A 15,375-nucleotide genomic window follows, 5' to 3' on the forward strand; every position below is an offset into this window, starting at 1 on the left:
GTCTGGCTGTCAGTTCTGAGACGCTCCTGACGTATGGTAGTGTGGCTAGTCCTCTTGGTTGTGGCATGTCCTCGTTCCATGGTCTATCTCTTAGGCATCTGTTGATAAAGTTGCGTGGGTATCCATTTTTGGCGAATACCTTGTATAGGTGTTCCTCTTCCTCTTTTCGCAGTTCTGGTGTACTGCAGTGTGTTGTGGCTCTTTTGAATAGTGTCCTGATGCAGCTTCGTTTGTGTGTGTTGGGGTGGTTACTTTCATAGTTTAGGACTTGGTCTGTGTGTGTTGGTTTCCTGTATACCCTTGTGGTGAATTCTCCGTTGGGTGTTCTCTCTACTAACACGTCTAGGAATGGGAGTTGGCTATCCTTTTCCTCTTCTCTCGTGAATCGTATTCCTGTGAGTGTGGCGTTGATGATTCGGTGTGTTTTTTCTATTTCTGTGTTTTTGATGATTACAAAGGTGTCATCTACGTATCTGATCCAGAGTTTGGGTTGGATTTGTGGTAGGGCTGTATGTTCTAACCTTTGCATAACTGCCTCTGCTATGAGTCCCGAGATTGGTGATCCCATGGGTGTTCCGTTGATTTGTTCGTATATCTGATTGTTGAATGTAAAGTGTGTGGTGAGGCACAGGTCCAGTAGTTTAAGTATGCCGTCCTTGTTGATAGGTTCGGCCTCCTGTGTTCTGTTATGTATGTCCAGTAGGTTGGCTATTGTTTCTCTGGCTAGGGTTTTGTCAATTGATGTGAACAGTGCCGTCACGTCGAATGATACCATGGTTTCTTCTTTGTCTATGTGGGTATTCCTGATGATGTCCAAGAATTCCTGTGTTGATTGTATGGAGTGTTTGGATCTGCTGACTAGGTGTTTCAGTTTTTGTTGTAGTTCTTTGGCCAGTTTGTATGCTGGTGTCCCTGGTAGTGATACTATGGGTCTGAGTGGGATGACAAGATTTGGTCCTAGGCCTGCCCATCTTCAGCCATTTCACCAATGACCTTCCTTCCATCCATAAGGTTTGAAGTGGGATGTTCACTGCTGATTGCTCATAGTTCAACAATATTCTTCACTCCTTAGACACTGCAACAGTCCATGCAGCAGGACCTGGACAATATTCAGGCTAGGGCTGGAAAGTGGCAGGTAAAATTCATTCCACACAAATACCAGGCAGTGATCATTTCCAATAAGAGACCATTCTCACACTGCCTTACTACATTGAATGGTATTACCATCACTGAATCCACCGCTGTCAACATCCTGGGGTTTCCATTGACCAGAGACTCAACTGGACTTACCACATAAACACAGTGACTACAAGAGTAGGCCAGGGGTTAAGAATACAGCAGGACCTCCTGATTCCCCAGAGCCTGTCCACCATCCACAGGTGCATATCAGGAGTGTGATGGAATACTCCCACTTGCCTGGATGGGTGTAGCACCAACAATGCTCAAGAAGCTTGACACCATCCAGGGCAAAGCAGCTGCTTGATCGGCACCACGTCCACTGCATCCTCCATTGCTGCTTAGTAACAGCAGTGCGTACTATTTACAAGATGCACAGCAGAAATTCACCAGAGATCCTGAGACAGTACCTTCCAAACACATGGCCACTTCGGTCTTGCAGGACAAGGACAGCAGATACATGGGAACACCATCCGCTGCAAGATCCTCACCATTCTGACTGGGAAATACATTGCTTTTCTTTCGCAGTGTCGCTGGGTCAAAATCCCGAAATTCCCTTTCTAAGAGCATTGTGAGTTTATCTACAGTGCATGGACTGCAGTGATTCAAGAAGGTAGCTCACTGCTACCTCCTCAAGAACAGCTAAGGATGGGCAATAAATGCCAGCAAGCCAGTGACGCCCAAATCCCACAAGTGAGTTTTAAAAAAAAGTGCAGGATAGGTTGAAGATTATTGTTCTAGGAATGAATGAGTTGGAACAGTAGGTAGAATATAGGATTCTTTATCACAAGCACCTGCTGAGACACTGAAGACTAAAATAATTAAAGAATTGGTTAAGTATGTGGAAAAAGGTGAGCAGAAAAAGATTTGAGGACCCAACAAAGGGATACTGTTGGATGAGATAGTTTCAGTCTAAGAGCTGGCATTGATACAAATATAATGCGTGCCTTTCATAACCTCATTACAAACATTTCGGTGATGAAGTGCTTGCCAAACAAAGTACAAATACTTTTACCTGCATGATGTCTTTTTGCATTTATTGTGTAGTTTAAATGTTTTATGCATGTCTCTTTGTTACTCCCTCTTTTTGGTCCTATTTTCCTTTGCAGTAAGTTTCTTCTTGCTATTCCACCTTCCAGACATGATGACTGCTTTATCTCTGCTTTATGTTTCTAGAGTTGCATCAGTTCTCACAAGGCAAAAAGGGGGCCATAGGCCAGAGCGGGTGAATCCTGACATTCGATACGTGTCACAAACTGGTTCCGCCTCTAATTGAATCCCTACAGTGAGGGAAGAGACCATTTGGCCCAATGAGTCTGCTCTCCGAAGGGTATCTCGCCCACACTTAGCTCTCCCTCCCTGCCCCTGTAACCCCACATTTGCTGTGGCCAATCCACCTAACTTTCACATCTTTGGACTGTGGGAGGAAACTGGAGCACCTGGCGGAAGCCCACACAAACATGGGGCGAAGTCCATGCAAATCCCAGACAGACACAGTCATCCAAGGCTGGAATTGAACTGGCTGCGTGGCGCTGTGAGGCAGCAGTGCTAACCACTCAGCCACTGTGCCACCCTGTATCCATGAGTTCACTCTATCCATACGACAGCATCACAAAAGCATCTTTGTTGCTGTCTGTTTCTCTCCATCTCAGTTTGTCAGCTTAATGTTCGATTTGAGTGAAGGCTCTGCAATCCCAGTTCATTGCACGTTTGGCGTGTACATTGCTTGCAAACCTGTGTGGTGATTTCACAGTGAGTTTGGTGTCACAGATACAATGGGCCAAAGGGCTTCTTTACTATATGATTCAATTATTGTACTTTGAGGCTTGCAGACTAATGGCTGTTCATGCCAGATGCAAGCACAGAAAACCCTGGTCCTTTTATCCAATAATAATCTAATAACACTTTGAATATTCTTCTCTTGCACTTTGTTTCTTCTTTAAGCTCACCCCGATCTGACGTTCCTCTATCATGAATTTTATTATCTACCCTTGTTGTCAAGGCTCTAGGCCAGAGCATCCCAAACTGTGGGACATGGCCCCCAGTAGATAGCCAGCCAGAGTTCTGGGGTCCTGAGCTCTGTGGCAGCATTCTATCAGCCTGACGGGATTTTTAGAATAGTGGGTATGGGTTAGTCCCTGAGACCTGAATGCTGTTCTAAATACCCTACAGTGGAACGGTGAGGTACTTCTTTCTTAAAGATTCCGTGGATTAAACATCTCCCCAACTCCTCCCTTGCTCTCACAAGTTTCCAGCCTGTCCCCAACCCTTCCCTTACCAGAAGTAAAAAGCTGGTCTAATGGTTGTCATGTATCCACTGTCGATTGCATTTGTGCCACTAATGTTCTTTTAAGGAAGGAAATCTGCCATCCTTATCTGTTCTGGCCTATCTGTGACTCCAGATTCCCAACAATGGGGATGGCTTATTAAGGAGGTAAAAACAATGACTGCAGAGGCTGGAAACCAGATTCTGGATTCGTGGTGCTGGAAGAGCACAGAGGTTCAGGCAGCATCCAAAGTGCAGCGAAATCGATGTTTCGGGCAAAAGCCCTTCATCAGGAATAAAGTTGACTTATTAACTCTGCTTTGGGTAATTAGGATGGGCCATAATTGCTGGCCTAGCCAGTAATGCCCATATCCCCATTAATGAGTTAAATGCACGCTTCCAACGCTGCCCTTTCTACAGTGCTGTGAATTTGGACTGGGACAGTGAATCAATTGATCCATTGCAATTTTGATCTGGTATAGATGTCTTTTCAACACCTATTCACCAAAAACCTAATCTGGTTGTCATTTTTGATCATCTGATCTGCATTCCTATAAACCTAACAGTGATTTTAGAAAAATTTGGTGTTGAGTTTTCTGATTTCAATCCCTACCTAAGTTTAGTTGCCTGAGCAAAACTGAAATTGTCCGGCATACTGAAAACAGATGATTCCTGTTGGGTTCAACTCTACCTGAAAATTAGGCTCATTACAAATGTCTTCATAGGGACAGCACAGTGGCTCAGTGGTTAGCACCGCTGCCTCACAGCACCAGGGTCCCAGGTTCGATTCCAGCCTCAGGTGACTGTCTGTGTGGAGTTTGCACATTCTCCCCGTGTCTGCATGGGTTTCCTCCGGGTGCTCCAGTTTCCTCCCACAGTTCAAAGATGTGCAGGTTAGGTGGATTGATCATGCTAAGTTGCCCATAGTGTTAGGTGCATTAGTCAGAGGGGAATGGGTCTGGGTGGGTTACTCTTCGGAGGGTCGGTGTGGACTTGTTGGGCCGAAGGGCCTGTTTCCACACTCTAGGGAATCTAATCTAATTATGCAATGATTGTGCCTGCTTTAGGTGCAAAGATTAGAACTCATTTTTGCAGTAACTGTTATCTTATGGAGGTCACTATTACGAATAGCTGGGATTTGGTCTCTCTGAGAGCAACTGTGAAAATAGATTGTCGGAGCAAATTACTGCAGATGCTGGAACCTGTACTGAAAACAAAACATGCTGGAAATCACAACGGGTCAGCACCATCCATGGAGAGAGCGCGAGCTCAAGTTTGAGTCTAGATGACTGTAGAGGGCTCTGATGCTCAGACATCTAGACTCGAAACAATAGCTTTACCTGCTGTGATTTCCAGCATTTTTTTATGTTTTATGTGAAAATAGATACCTGCTCTCCGTCACCATTTCCTGTGCAGTTACACAGTGGACAATAAATGCTGGCCTGGCCAGTGACACCTCCACCCCATAAATAAGCATGTATTTCATTTGAGGGTGGGATTCTTGCCACATTGAGCATCCATTCTGAGAGGACAGGGGAAGACTGTTTTCCCTCAAAATCTCCCTCTCTCAAACTGTCAGTTCCTTAACCACTCTGGAATTGACAGAATGTCTAGCTTTTGGGATTTAGAGATGCTGGTGTTGGACTGGGGTGTACAAAGTTAAAAATCACACAGCACCAGGTTATAGTCTCAACCGGTTTAATTGGAAGCACACTAGCTTTCGGAGCGACGCTCCTTCATCAGGTGGTTGTGGACAATCTTTGTCCATGACCACCTGATGAAGGAGCATCGCTCCGAAAGCAAGAGTGCTTCCAATTAAACCTGTTGGACTATAACCTGGTGTTGTGTGATTTGTAGCTTTTTAGCTTTTGGGAGAGTCAGTACCATAATACATAGTACGCCCAGCCCTCTGTAGGATGTAAAACAATTCCTTGCAAGGCATTTTTTTAAAAAAAACTTCAGAAAATTTCCACTTGGTTAGTTCTTGATTTTTGCTGCAGAATAGTTTTGTCTTTGCTTGTGCAATCTTCCCCTGATAGTATCCAATTCTCAAAGTGTCTGCACTAATATCATCAGTTCCACATGAACTGGTAAACCTTTTTTTAAACTGAGAATTTATTTTTATACAGTTCCGGCACTGAAGGAGTCAGAAGGAGCAACAGACTAATTGCAGCATGAAAGAGCCGTTCACATTATCCCATTGTGAAAATTCATGCCTTTGTTCAGCCATCTCTTTAAATATTCCACTGAGTCAAACTTGAGCAGATTTGTTCTGTCCTAATGAAGGTAAACTCTGGCTGAAGGTTCTCAGTGTAGTCTGTTCCTTTTTAGGACTTCGTTTTTTTGCTTGAGTTCTGTTTCTTTCCAGTTATTAAGAATGTTACGAGCCCTCACTTACTCCCCTTGGTATGGATGTTGTGCAATGACAAATTGTCGCCTCATAAAGCTGTCAGCCGCAAACTGACTATTTCCTGACCAGATTGTGTTCGAACTGTTGTGCCCGTCAGATTTACCATCCAGGACATGTCAAAACCTGTGCCGAGCATGTCCCCCCTTGTAGCAACTGTTCCTCAGGTGGCTGATGCTAATGTGAAGATGGTGTGAGTACATAACTTGTGTGTAAGATGAAGAGCAGATTTGAGCAGTTCAGTTGTTGGTCAGAGCAGTCACCAGAGGCTGTCTCTGGCTGCGGGTGGCTCCTCAGCCAGTCGCAGCTGCCAGCAGCTATAGACTGGCGAGCGATGACTGACTGAGGTCAGCTTGTGAACAGATGATTGTTGTCATCTTTCATTCAGTAAGTCTGGGAAGTCATTTGCAATTTTCCTTTTAAACAAACCTGCAGGGATGTGCAGGTTAGGTGGATTAGCCATGGAAAATGTAGGGTCACAGGATGCTGTCGGGGCTGGGGCTGGGTGGGATGCTGTTCCGAGGGCCAACGTGGACTCGGGCTGAATGGCCTCCTTCCAAACTATTGGAATTCTATGCATTCCTTGGATGAGGAGGCAATTTATTCCAGTCTTTAAATCTTGAGTAGCTGGGCTGTTGCAATTTATCCAGCTCTACTGCAATTTGATAGAATGGAAATAGCTCTTCTGACTATCCAGCTAGTTGTATTTGCTGTGGTTACGGGTATGTTCGCTGAGCTGGGAGGTTGATTTGCAGACATTTCGTCCCCTGTCTAATTGACATCTTCATGGCTTTGGAACCTCCTGTGAAGTGCTACTGTACTGTGTCTTCTGGAATTTATTTGGTTCCATTCCTGCAGCTTCCGTATGCTGGTTCCAGTTGTTCATTGCATGTGCTTATTGATGGAGTACGTGTCTGAGTGCTCTTTTTCTCGAAATTCTCTGGCTGTCCTGTTTAGATTGTCCTATGATCATTGTGTTGTGCCAGTCGAATTTGTGGTCTTTATCATCTGTATGTATGTCTACTAGGGATAACTGGTCATGGCGATTAGTGGCTAGTTGGTGTTCGTGGTTGTGGATTGCTAGTTGTCTGTTTGCCCTATCAAGTGTTTTGTGCAGACTTTACGTGGAATCTTGTAAATTACATTTCTCTTGCAAGTGATAGGTCTCTGGTCTTTTGTCCTGGTGAGTTGTTGTCTGAGTGTGGCTGTCGGTTTATGGGCTGTCACTGGCTGTCCCCAGTGGGGGGAGAAGTCTCGTTGCTGGGTCTGAGAAGTTTGTTATATCAGGTAGTGTGGCTTATGTTGGGTCATGGCATGTCCTCATTGTGTTGTTTGTAAGGTATTGTGGATGAAGTTGCAGGCGGAAAGCCTCTGTAGAGATTTTCTTTGTAGTTTGGGGGGGGCTGCAGTGTGTTGTAGCCCTTTTGAACAGGGTCCTAATGCAGCTTCTCTTGTGTATGTTTGGGTGGTTGCTGTTGTAGTTCAGGACCCGGTTGGTGTGTGTACACTCTTGTGATGCATTCACCATTCTGTGTTCTTTCTACCATCACATCCAGAAAAGAGAGTTGATTGTTGGTTTCCTCCTCTCTAGTAAATCTGATCCCTGTGAGTATGGTGTTGATAATCTGGTGCGTGCTCTCGATTTCTCTTAATAATTACAAAAGTGTCATCCACATATCGATCCAAAGTTTGGGTCAGATTTGCTGGAAAGCCATTTGTTCCAGTCTTTGTATCACTGCTTCTGCTCTGAGCCCAGAGATGGGTGTCCATCAGTGTCCCATTGATCTGTTCATATATTTGGTTGCTGAATGTGAACTGTGTCGTCAAGCACAGATCTAGTAGTTTGAGTAAGCAGTCTTTGTTGATAGTTTCCCTGTCGAGTGTCATCTGTTCTGTTTGTCCAGGAGGTTTGTTATTGTCGCTCTGGCTTTGCATTGAATGTTCAATATGGAGGGGAGACCATTCAGTCTATCACATCTCCTGGTTCTTTTTAAGAACAGTACAGCAAGTTCCTTTCCCTTCAGCCCTGTAGAAATTTTCCTCTCAATTCTTTATCTAATTCCCATTTGAAAGTTTCTATTGAATCTGCTTCCACCATCCTTTCAGGCAATGCATTCCAGATCATCATACATTGTTACATAAAAGCAATTTCTTGTCACTGGCACTCTGATTCTTTGACAATATTTGTGCATTTTAGATTTTTGTAAAAACTGGAAAAATGCAGCAGATGGTTTAAGTTAGTGTTAGAATAAAAACAGCCAGTGGATAAATGAGGACAATGAAATTAAATGGCAAATTGCAAAGTGGAGGGTACTCCTTGAAGGACAGTGAAAGTAGATTCAGTTGTGACTTTCAAAGGGAAACTGGGCTTCAACTTGAAAAGTGGAAACAAAAATGCAAGGCTACGGGGAAAGATTGGGATTTACTACGATTGGTTTCTCAGTGAATGGTAGGTCGAATTGTTTCTTTTTGTGTTGAGTGGTTATTGGGTTGTCAATCTGCATTGAAAACGATAAAATGCTTTTAAAAATTCACATTATTTGCCTTCTGAGACAGAGAGAAAAGTAAGTAAATGATTTGGTATTTACTGAAAGGTCTGACTTAATGGTTCGATAGTTAATAAAGGATCTGACCCAACACAAGCTAGTATTTTTCCCTTACAAACATTGACATTGTGAGCTCCATTTTTGTCTCCTTGTTTGTTACGATTGTTATGAGTTACATCAGTATCTGATAAGACAACAGAGAGAATCGAACTCCAGGCACTGGACTTTAGGATTTTTCCCTCCATCTTATTACAGAATTCATGAGCATCATGTTACCTTGAGATAGAGATGGTGAATCAGTACGATCTGCAGTTCTGCCCACAAGATGTGGGGCAGGAGTAGGCCATTCAGCTCAATGTGTCTGCTCCTCCATTCAGTGAGAGCATAGCTCATCTGAGAACCCTGAATTCCATTAACAACCCTTGATTTCTTTACCGATTTAAAAATCTCAGCCCTGAATATATTTAATAACCCACCTTCGACAATTCCTCTGCAGTAAAGAATTTCCATGGACCCTCTGAGAGAAGAATTTCATCCTCATCTTGATCTTAAATGTGCAACCCTTTATTCTGGCACTATACTCTTGGTCCTTGACTGTCTCACAGGAGGAAGTTATCCTTCCACATTTACTCCATTAATCCCCCTAAGAATCTTGTTTGTTTTAATCATCCTTCTGAACTGTAATGAGGACATGCCCAAACTACTCAACCCCTTTTCATAAGATGGTCAGTTTATGCCACTTCTCAGTCGAGTGAACTTTATCTGGACTATATCCAATCTCTCCTTCGGTAAGGGGCCCAAATACTCTTCACCATATTCCAGCTGTGGTCTTACTTATTTTGTTTTAGCAATATCTCCCTGCTTTTATGTTTAGTTCCCTTTGAAAGGCCAATATTCCATTTGCCTTCCCTATTACCTGCTGAATGTGAAAGCTAGCTTTCTGTGACTCATGGATGCGGATTCCCAAATCCTTCTGTTTTTCAGCTTTTTGCAGTTTTTCTCCATTTTAAATAGCATTCAGTTCCTGTGTTCTTCCTGCCAAAATGCATAACCTTACATTTCCCCTCATTATATTCCATCTGCCAAGATTTTTCCCACTCACTTAATTGCCTGTATCCCCTTGCAAACTCTAAATCATTCTCACCACTTGCCTTCTCATCTATTTTTGTGTTGTCTGCAAACCAGGCAATTGTACATCCATTTACCTCATCCAAGTCATTAATAAATCTTGTAAATAACTGTGGCCCCAGCACTGATCCCTGTGGCACATTACTAGTTACAGGCTGACACTTATCTCTGTCTTCTCTCAGTTGGCCAATCCCCTAACCATGCTACACCACTCACAACACCATGGGGTCTTATCTCATTAAATCGCCTAATGTGTGAAAACTTATCAAATGCCTTCTGAAAATCCAAATAAATTACATCCACTGCTTCCCCATTATCTATTCAGCTTGTTATCTTCACAAAGAATTCTCGTAAATTTGTCGGGAAAGATTCCCTCTTAATGAAGCCAACTGACTCGTGGACATAGATAATTTCATATTCTTCTGCCAAATGATTGAGTTTATCTCAATCCAGAGAATTCACTTGATATCCATCTGAATAACATTAAAGCCTGAATATAAGGAATCCAGGAGTAGTAACTCATCACAATTTCTGTTCCTTGCACTCTGAATTTAAAGTTTTACTCCTGTAATGTGATCAAAACTGTACACAATAATAAAAAAAAGCAAGGCACATATATTGACTTGTCAAGTGTGAGCCACAACAGACATTCAGTTTATAAACAGAACATATTTTTATTCAATCCTGAGCGTAGAATACCTCTTGCAAACCATTGCATGATATCCTTTTAAGCTAGAAAGCACAAAAAGCCAAGCAATGGCAAATAATCATGGAAAAAGCCATTAAATATTTTTAAAACTGTTGTCAGGCAGATAATATGCCTTCATCCATATGTAGGTTCAGTTTAGCCCAAAGTCCGCTAATAGCTTGGATGTAATGCACAGTCAGGAGCAGTCTGCTGCCTCACAGCACCAGGGTTTGATTCCAGTCTCGGGCGACTGCCTCTTTGGAGTTTGCATGTTTTCCTCGTGTCTTTGTAGATTTTCTCCGAATGCTCTGGTTTCCTCACATAGTCCAAATGTGCAGGTTTGGTGGATTTGTGTGCCAGGGTTGGAGGATTTGAGCTATAGGGAGAGGCTGAACAGGCTGGGGCTGTTTTCCCTGGAGCATCGGAGGCTGAGGGGTGACCTTATAGAGGTTTAAAAAATTATGCGGGGCATGGATAGGGTAAATAGGCAAAGTCTTTTCCCTGGGCTCGGGGTGTCCAGAACTAGAGGGCATAGGTTTAGGGTGAGAGGGAAAAGATATAAAAGAGACCTACGGGGCAACTTTTTCATACAGAGGATGGTACATGTATGGAATGAGCTGCCAAAGGAAGTGGTGGAGGCTGGTACAATTGCAACATTTAAGAGACATTTGGATGGTATATGAATAGGAAGAGTTTGGACAGATATGGGCTGGGTGATGGCAGGTGGGACTAGATTAGGTTAGGATGTCTGGTCAGCATGGATGGATTGGACCGAAGGGTCTGTTTCCATGCTGTACATCTCTATGACTCTATTTGTAATGCTGAATTGCCTATTGTATCTAGATGATTAGGCATGGGAAATAAAGGGTTACAGGGATAAAGTAGGGGTTGGGTCCGGGTGGGTTGCTCTTCGGAGGGTCAGTGTGGACTTGATGAGCTGAAGGGCCTGCTTCCACATTATTGGGATTCAGTGATTCTATGAAATTGCTTCAGTTATTGCACGGCAAATTGAGACTGTTACATAATGGAATAATGAATTTCTGTTGCACCTTTTGTAACCACAGGATGTTCTGAAATGCTTTGCAATCAGTGAAACACACTAGAAGTGTAGTCATTGTTGTACTGGAAGAAACAGGGCAATCAGTTTATACAGACCAAGCTCGCATAAATGGTCATGCAATAATGACCAGTTGATCTGTTTTTATTGATATTGGCCTGCCACTCTACATTTGATGCTTGCCACTGAAAACCCAAACTCGCATGTCAGGTGGAACCTGTTGCAGGGCCATGCCTTTATCAGAAAAAGGGAAGAAAATCTAAACTAGCACCATTCAAGTACCTTGAGCTTGTCCTTCAGTAAGATTATAGGTGATCAGCTTTTCAAAGGAAAACATTTTCTCAATAGCTACACTGTCAGGTCTGCACACCCTACTCATAATCAGACAGATTTCAAACAGCCCAACCATCTTCATCTGCTTCATCCTGTATTCCTGATGAAGGGCTTTTGCCCAAAATGTCGATTTTACTGCGCCTCAGATGCTGCCTGAACTGCTGTGCTTTTCCAGCACCACTCTATTCCAGAATCTAGTTTCCAGCATCTGCAGTCATTGTTTTTACCTCATCTATAAGCCTCCCTCATCATGAAACAGAAGTGGGGATGTTTGCTGATGATTGCACCATGTTCAGCACCATTCACGACTCCTCAGATCCTGAAGCAGTCAATGTCCAAATGCAGCAAGACATGGACAGTATCCAGGTTTAAGCTGACACTTGTGTAACATGAATGACCACCTTCAACAAGAGAATATCTAACCACCAGAAGAATTAATAGCATTACCATTACTAGGAAATAGCCTAGTGGTATTATCACTGGATTGTTAATCTAGAGACCCAGGTAATGTTTGAGAGATCCGGGTTCGAATCCCACCTCAGCAGATGGTTGAATTTGAATTAAATGAAAATACCTGGAATTAAGAGTTTAATGATGACCATGAATTAATTGCTGATTGATGACTTAGATGGGTTTTTTCAACAATGTCCTTTAGGGAAGGAAACTGCCAACCTTACCTGGTCTGGCCTATATGTGACCCCAGACCCACAGCAATGTAGCTGAACCTTAACTGCCCTCTGGGCAATTAGGGATGGGCAATAAATGCTAGCTGAAACAGCAGTGCCTTCAACCCATGAACAAATAAAAAAAAACTCTCAATAACATGGTCCAGCAACTGAATTGAATTAGCTATTTTATGCACTGTGGCAGAAGAGCAGGTCAGAGGCTCGGAGCCTGCAATGAATAACTCCCATCCTGACTCTCTAAAGCCTGTCCATCATCTACAAATCAGGAGAGTAATCGATTACATCCAGGACAATGCAACCCACTTGATTGGCACTCGCATTCACTCCCTCCACCACTGGCACACTGTAACAGCAGTGTGTACTATCTACAAGATACAATACAGACATTCACCCAAGGCTCTTTCAACTTCCAAACCCATGACCACTACCATCTAGGTGGACAAAAGCGGTATATTTATGGGAACACCACCAGCTACAAGTTTCTCTCCAAGCCACTTACCATCCTGACTTGCAAATAAATCACGGTTCCTTTACTGTCACTGGGTCAAAATCCTGGAACTCTCTCCTTGGTAGCATTGGTATAGGGACACCCATATCAGTTTGATTAGATTAGATTCCCTACAGCGTGGAAACAGGCCCTTCAGCCCAACAAGTCCACACCAATCCTCTGAAGAGTAACCCACCCAGACCATTCTAACTAATGCACCTAACACTATGGGCAATTTAGCATGGCCAATTCACCTGGCCTGCGCATCTTTGGACTGTGGGAGGAAACTGGAGCACCCGGAATAAACCCACACGGGCACTGGGAGAATGTGCAAACTCCACACCGTCACCCAAGGCTGGAATCAAACCTGGGACCCTGGTGCTGTGAGGCAGCAGTGCTAACCACTGAGCCACTGTGAGTTGCAGTTGAAGATGTCAGCTCACTGCTACAATTGCAGATGGGCAATAAATGCAGTGACACATCAGTTAAATTTTTTTTAAAAAACTTTTTAGTTCCCAGCGAGTGTAGGGCCATTTTTCTCAATCTCTCCTCAGTACATTCTCATTTCCCCAGGAATCAATCTAACAAATCTTCATTCCATTCTTTTCAGGCAACAATATCCATCCTTCGATTGGTCAAGTTGTCTCTTTTGGCACTATTATTCTTTCATTCTGCGATTAGACTTTGTGTTGTTTCCATGTGTTTAGCAAGTGTCTGTGTTGTATTGCTCTTAGGAGCATTTGTTACTGAGCTGACTTACTGACATGATGCAGACAGGACATAACAAGCTGTTAATGAGGTCTGCTTGTAAAATGTATTGATTTTCTTTTCTGGAAATGCTATTCCTGTTCTGTCAGTTGTCTGCAGTATGTGCACACCATCTGAATGAGTGTGCAATGTCAAATTGTTGGGATATTTTAAATGGCTGTTGTGTTCAAAACAAGGTCAAGATTTGCACCTTAATATTTGCAGGTACATAGCTTTAACAAGTTTACTAGGTTGTTCCAAATGCTCAAGACACGACTTACATACAATAACACATCTATTTGTGGGAAAAGAAATAAAACTGAGGCTCTGTCCTCCCTTCCCTCCCTATCAAAAAAAAGAGATCCCATTGTAAATCCAGCAGCAGAGTTCTCCTCAGTGACCTGGGCCAGTATCTATTTTCCTATATCAACAGCACTAAAACATAAACTGTTCATTTTGCCTTTTGTAGAATTGTGCTGTTCAGAAACTAACTACATTTTTTATTACAATTCAAAAATTACCTAATTGGCTGGAAAACACTTTGAGATTCCTTGAGATTGCAAGAAGTGTTTTTTAGGTGTGCCTGTTCTTTCAAACCTGCAAGCTGCCTGACTAAGTGATTTGGTGACTGCCACGTTGCACACTGAGAACAGAATTCATATAACCAGCATTTTCAGGCAGTGAAACTCTTTATATTATTTAATGATTTGGCAGAGGAAGTAGCTGACTGCTATCATGTCACCCTCCGCTTCTTTGTTAAAATTGTTTCATGGAATGTGGGTATTGTCCGTTGGACCAGCATTTATTACCCATTCCTAATTGACCAAGGGCATTTAAGTTGGCTAACTATTTTTCTTTTTTTTTTGACATTCAGAGATTTATGAGGTATTGCACACTTTATTAAATTGGTTTTGATCAAACGTTTCAAACTGAATTTGTCCAGAAGGTCAACAGAGATACTTCAGATGAAGAATGCTTCTTTGATCTACTGAGCCGTTTCCAAAGTAATCGTATGGACGATCAGCGTTGTACATTTGAAGAGCGTCAAAATGGCACGGCAGGGAGTACATCGCCCGCTGTGTCTCCTCTGCAGGACAGAATATGTGAGTATATAGCAAGACAAAGGAAGATTTGCACATGGCCTGGGAACCCTACCTTTTTAATTTTATTTATTCTTTGTCCATGCAATATCCAGCAATCACAGACAAGGTCAGCATTGATAGCCCATTCCAAATTGCCTGGAGGTTAGTTAAAGTTTAACCATATTGCTGTGTGTCTAGAGTCGCATGTAGGCCAGACCAGGTAAAGATGGTAGATTTCCTTCCCTGAAGGACATCAGGGAACCTGATGGATTTTTACAGCAATCGAGAGAGTAGTTACGTGGTTGCCATTTATACTGGCTTATTTATTCCAATTTGAGAGTTATGTTCAGTCTCCTCTCTTTAACACCCATGTGTCCCTTGTCTGATCAAGTCTAGCAGCTGATTCTCCACATCCTCTTCTGTGAGTGGCAACTATGAAGTTCTAACTGGATTTGGAATTATTTTCCATGAGGAAAAGGATTTTGAGAACAGAAAGAAACTGGGCAGAATCTCTACTTTTCAATTGAAGTATGATGAGACTGTTGAAATCTGAGTGTCTGAGCAACCTCAGAGTAGAATCCTCAACATGCACATTCTGACCAACTAGACTGGCACTGAGAAAAGCCCACTGGTCACAAAACAAATGAAGCAAAAACTCTGTGTGATGCAGGATTAATGGAAGCTGCTGATCCTGCATCTCCAACCCTCTCAGTCATTGCTCTTCCCTCCAGCAACATGCAGCCAAATTTCACTGACTTTGTGGCTGTGTTCC

At 42.9% G+C, this 15,375-nt stretch overlaps 1 protein-coding gene across 1 annotated transcript in view; it reads left to right on the top strand.

Moving 5' to 3' along the window:
• The window catches only part of gpsm1b (G protein signaling modulator 1b), a 257,312-nt gene that overhangs the window by 237,070 nt on the left and 4,867 nt on the right, over nucleotides 1-15,375 (top strand). The window contains exon 13 of the mRNA XM_060841548.1: nucleotides 14,465-14,624. Coding sequence (XP_060697531.1) covers nucleotides 14,465-14,624 — 160 coding nt within the window. The remainder of the gene's footprint in view (nucleotides 1-14,464; nucleotides 14,625-15,375) is intronic.

This window comes from Hemiscyllium ocellatum, chromosome 21 (assembly GCF_020745735.1).
Source record: "Hemiscyllium ocellatum isolate sHemOce1 chromosome 21, sHemOce1.pat.X.cur, whole genome shotgun sequence".
Lineage (NCBI taxonomy): Eukaryota > Metazoa > Chordata > Chondrichthyes > Orectolobiformes > Hemiscylliidae > Hemiscyllium > Hemiscyllium ocellatum.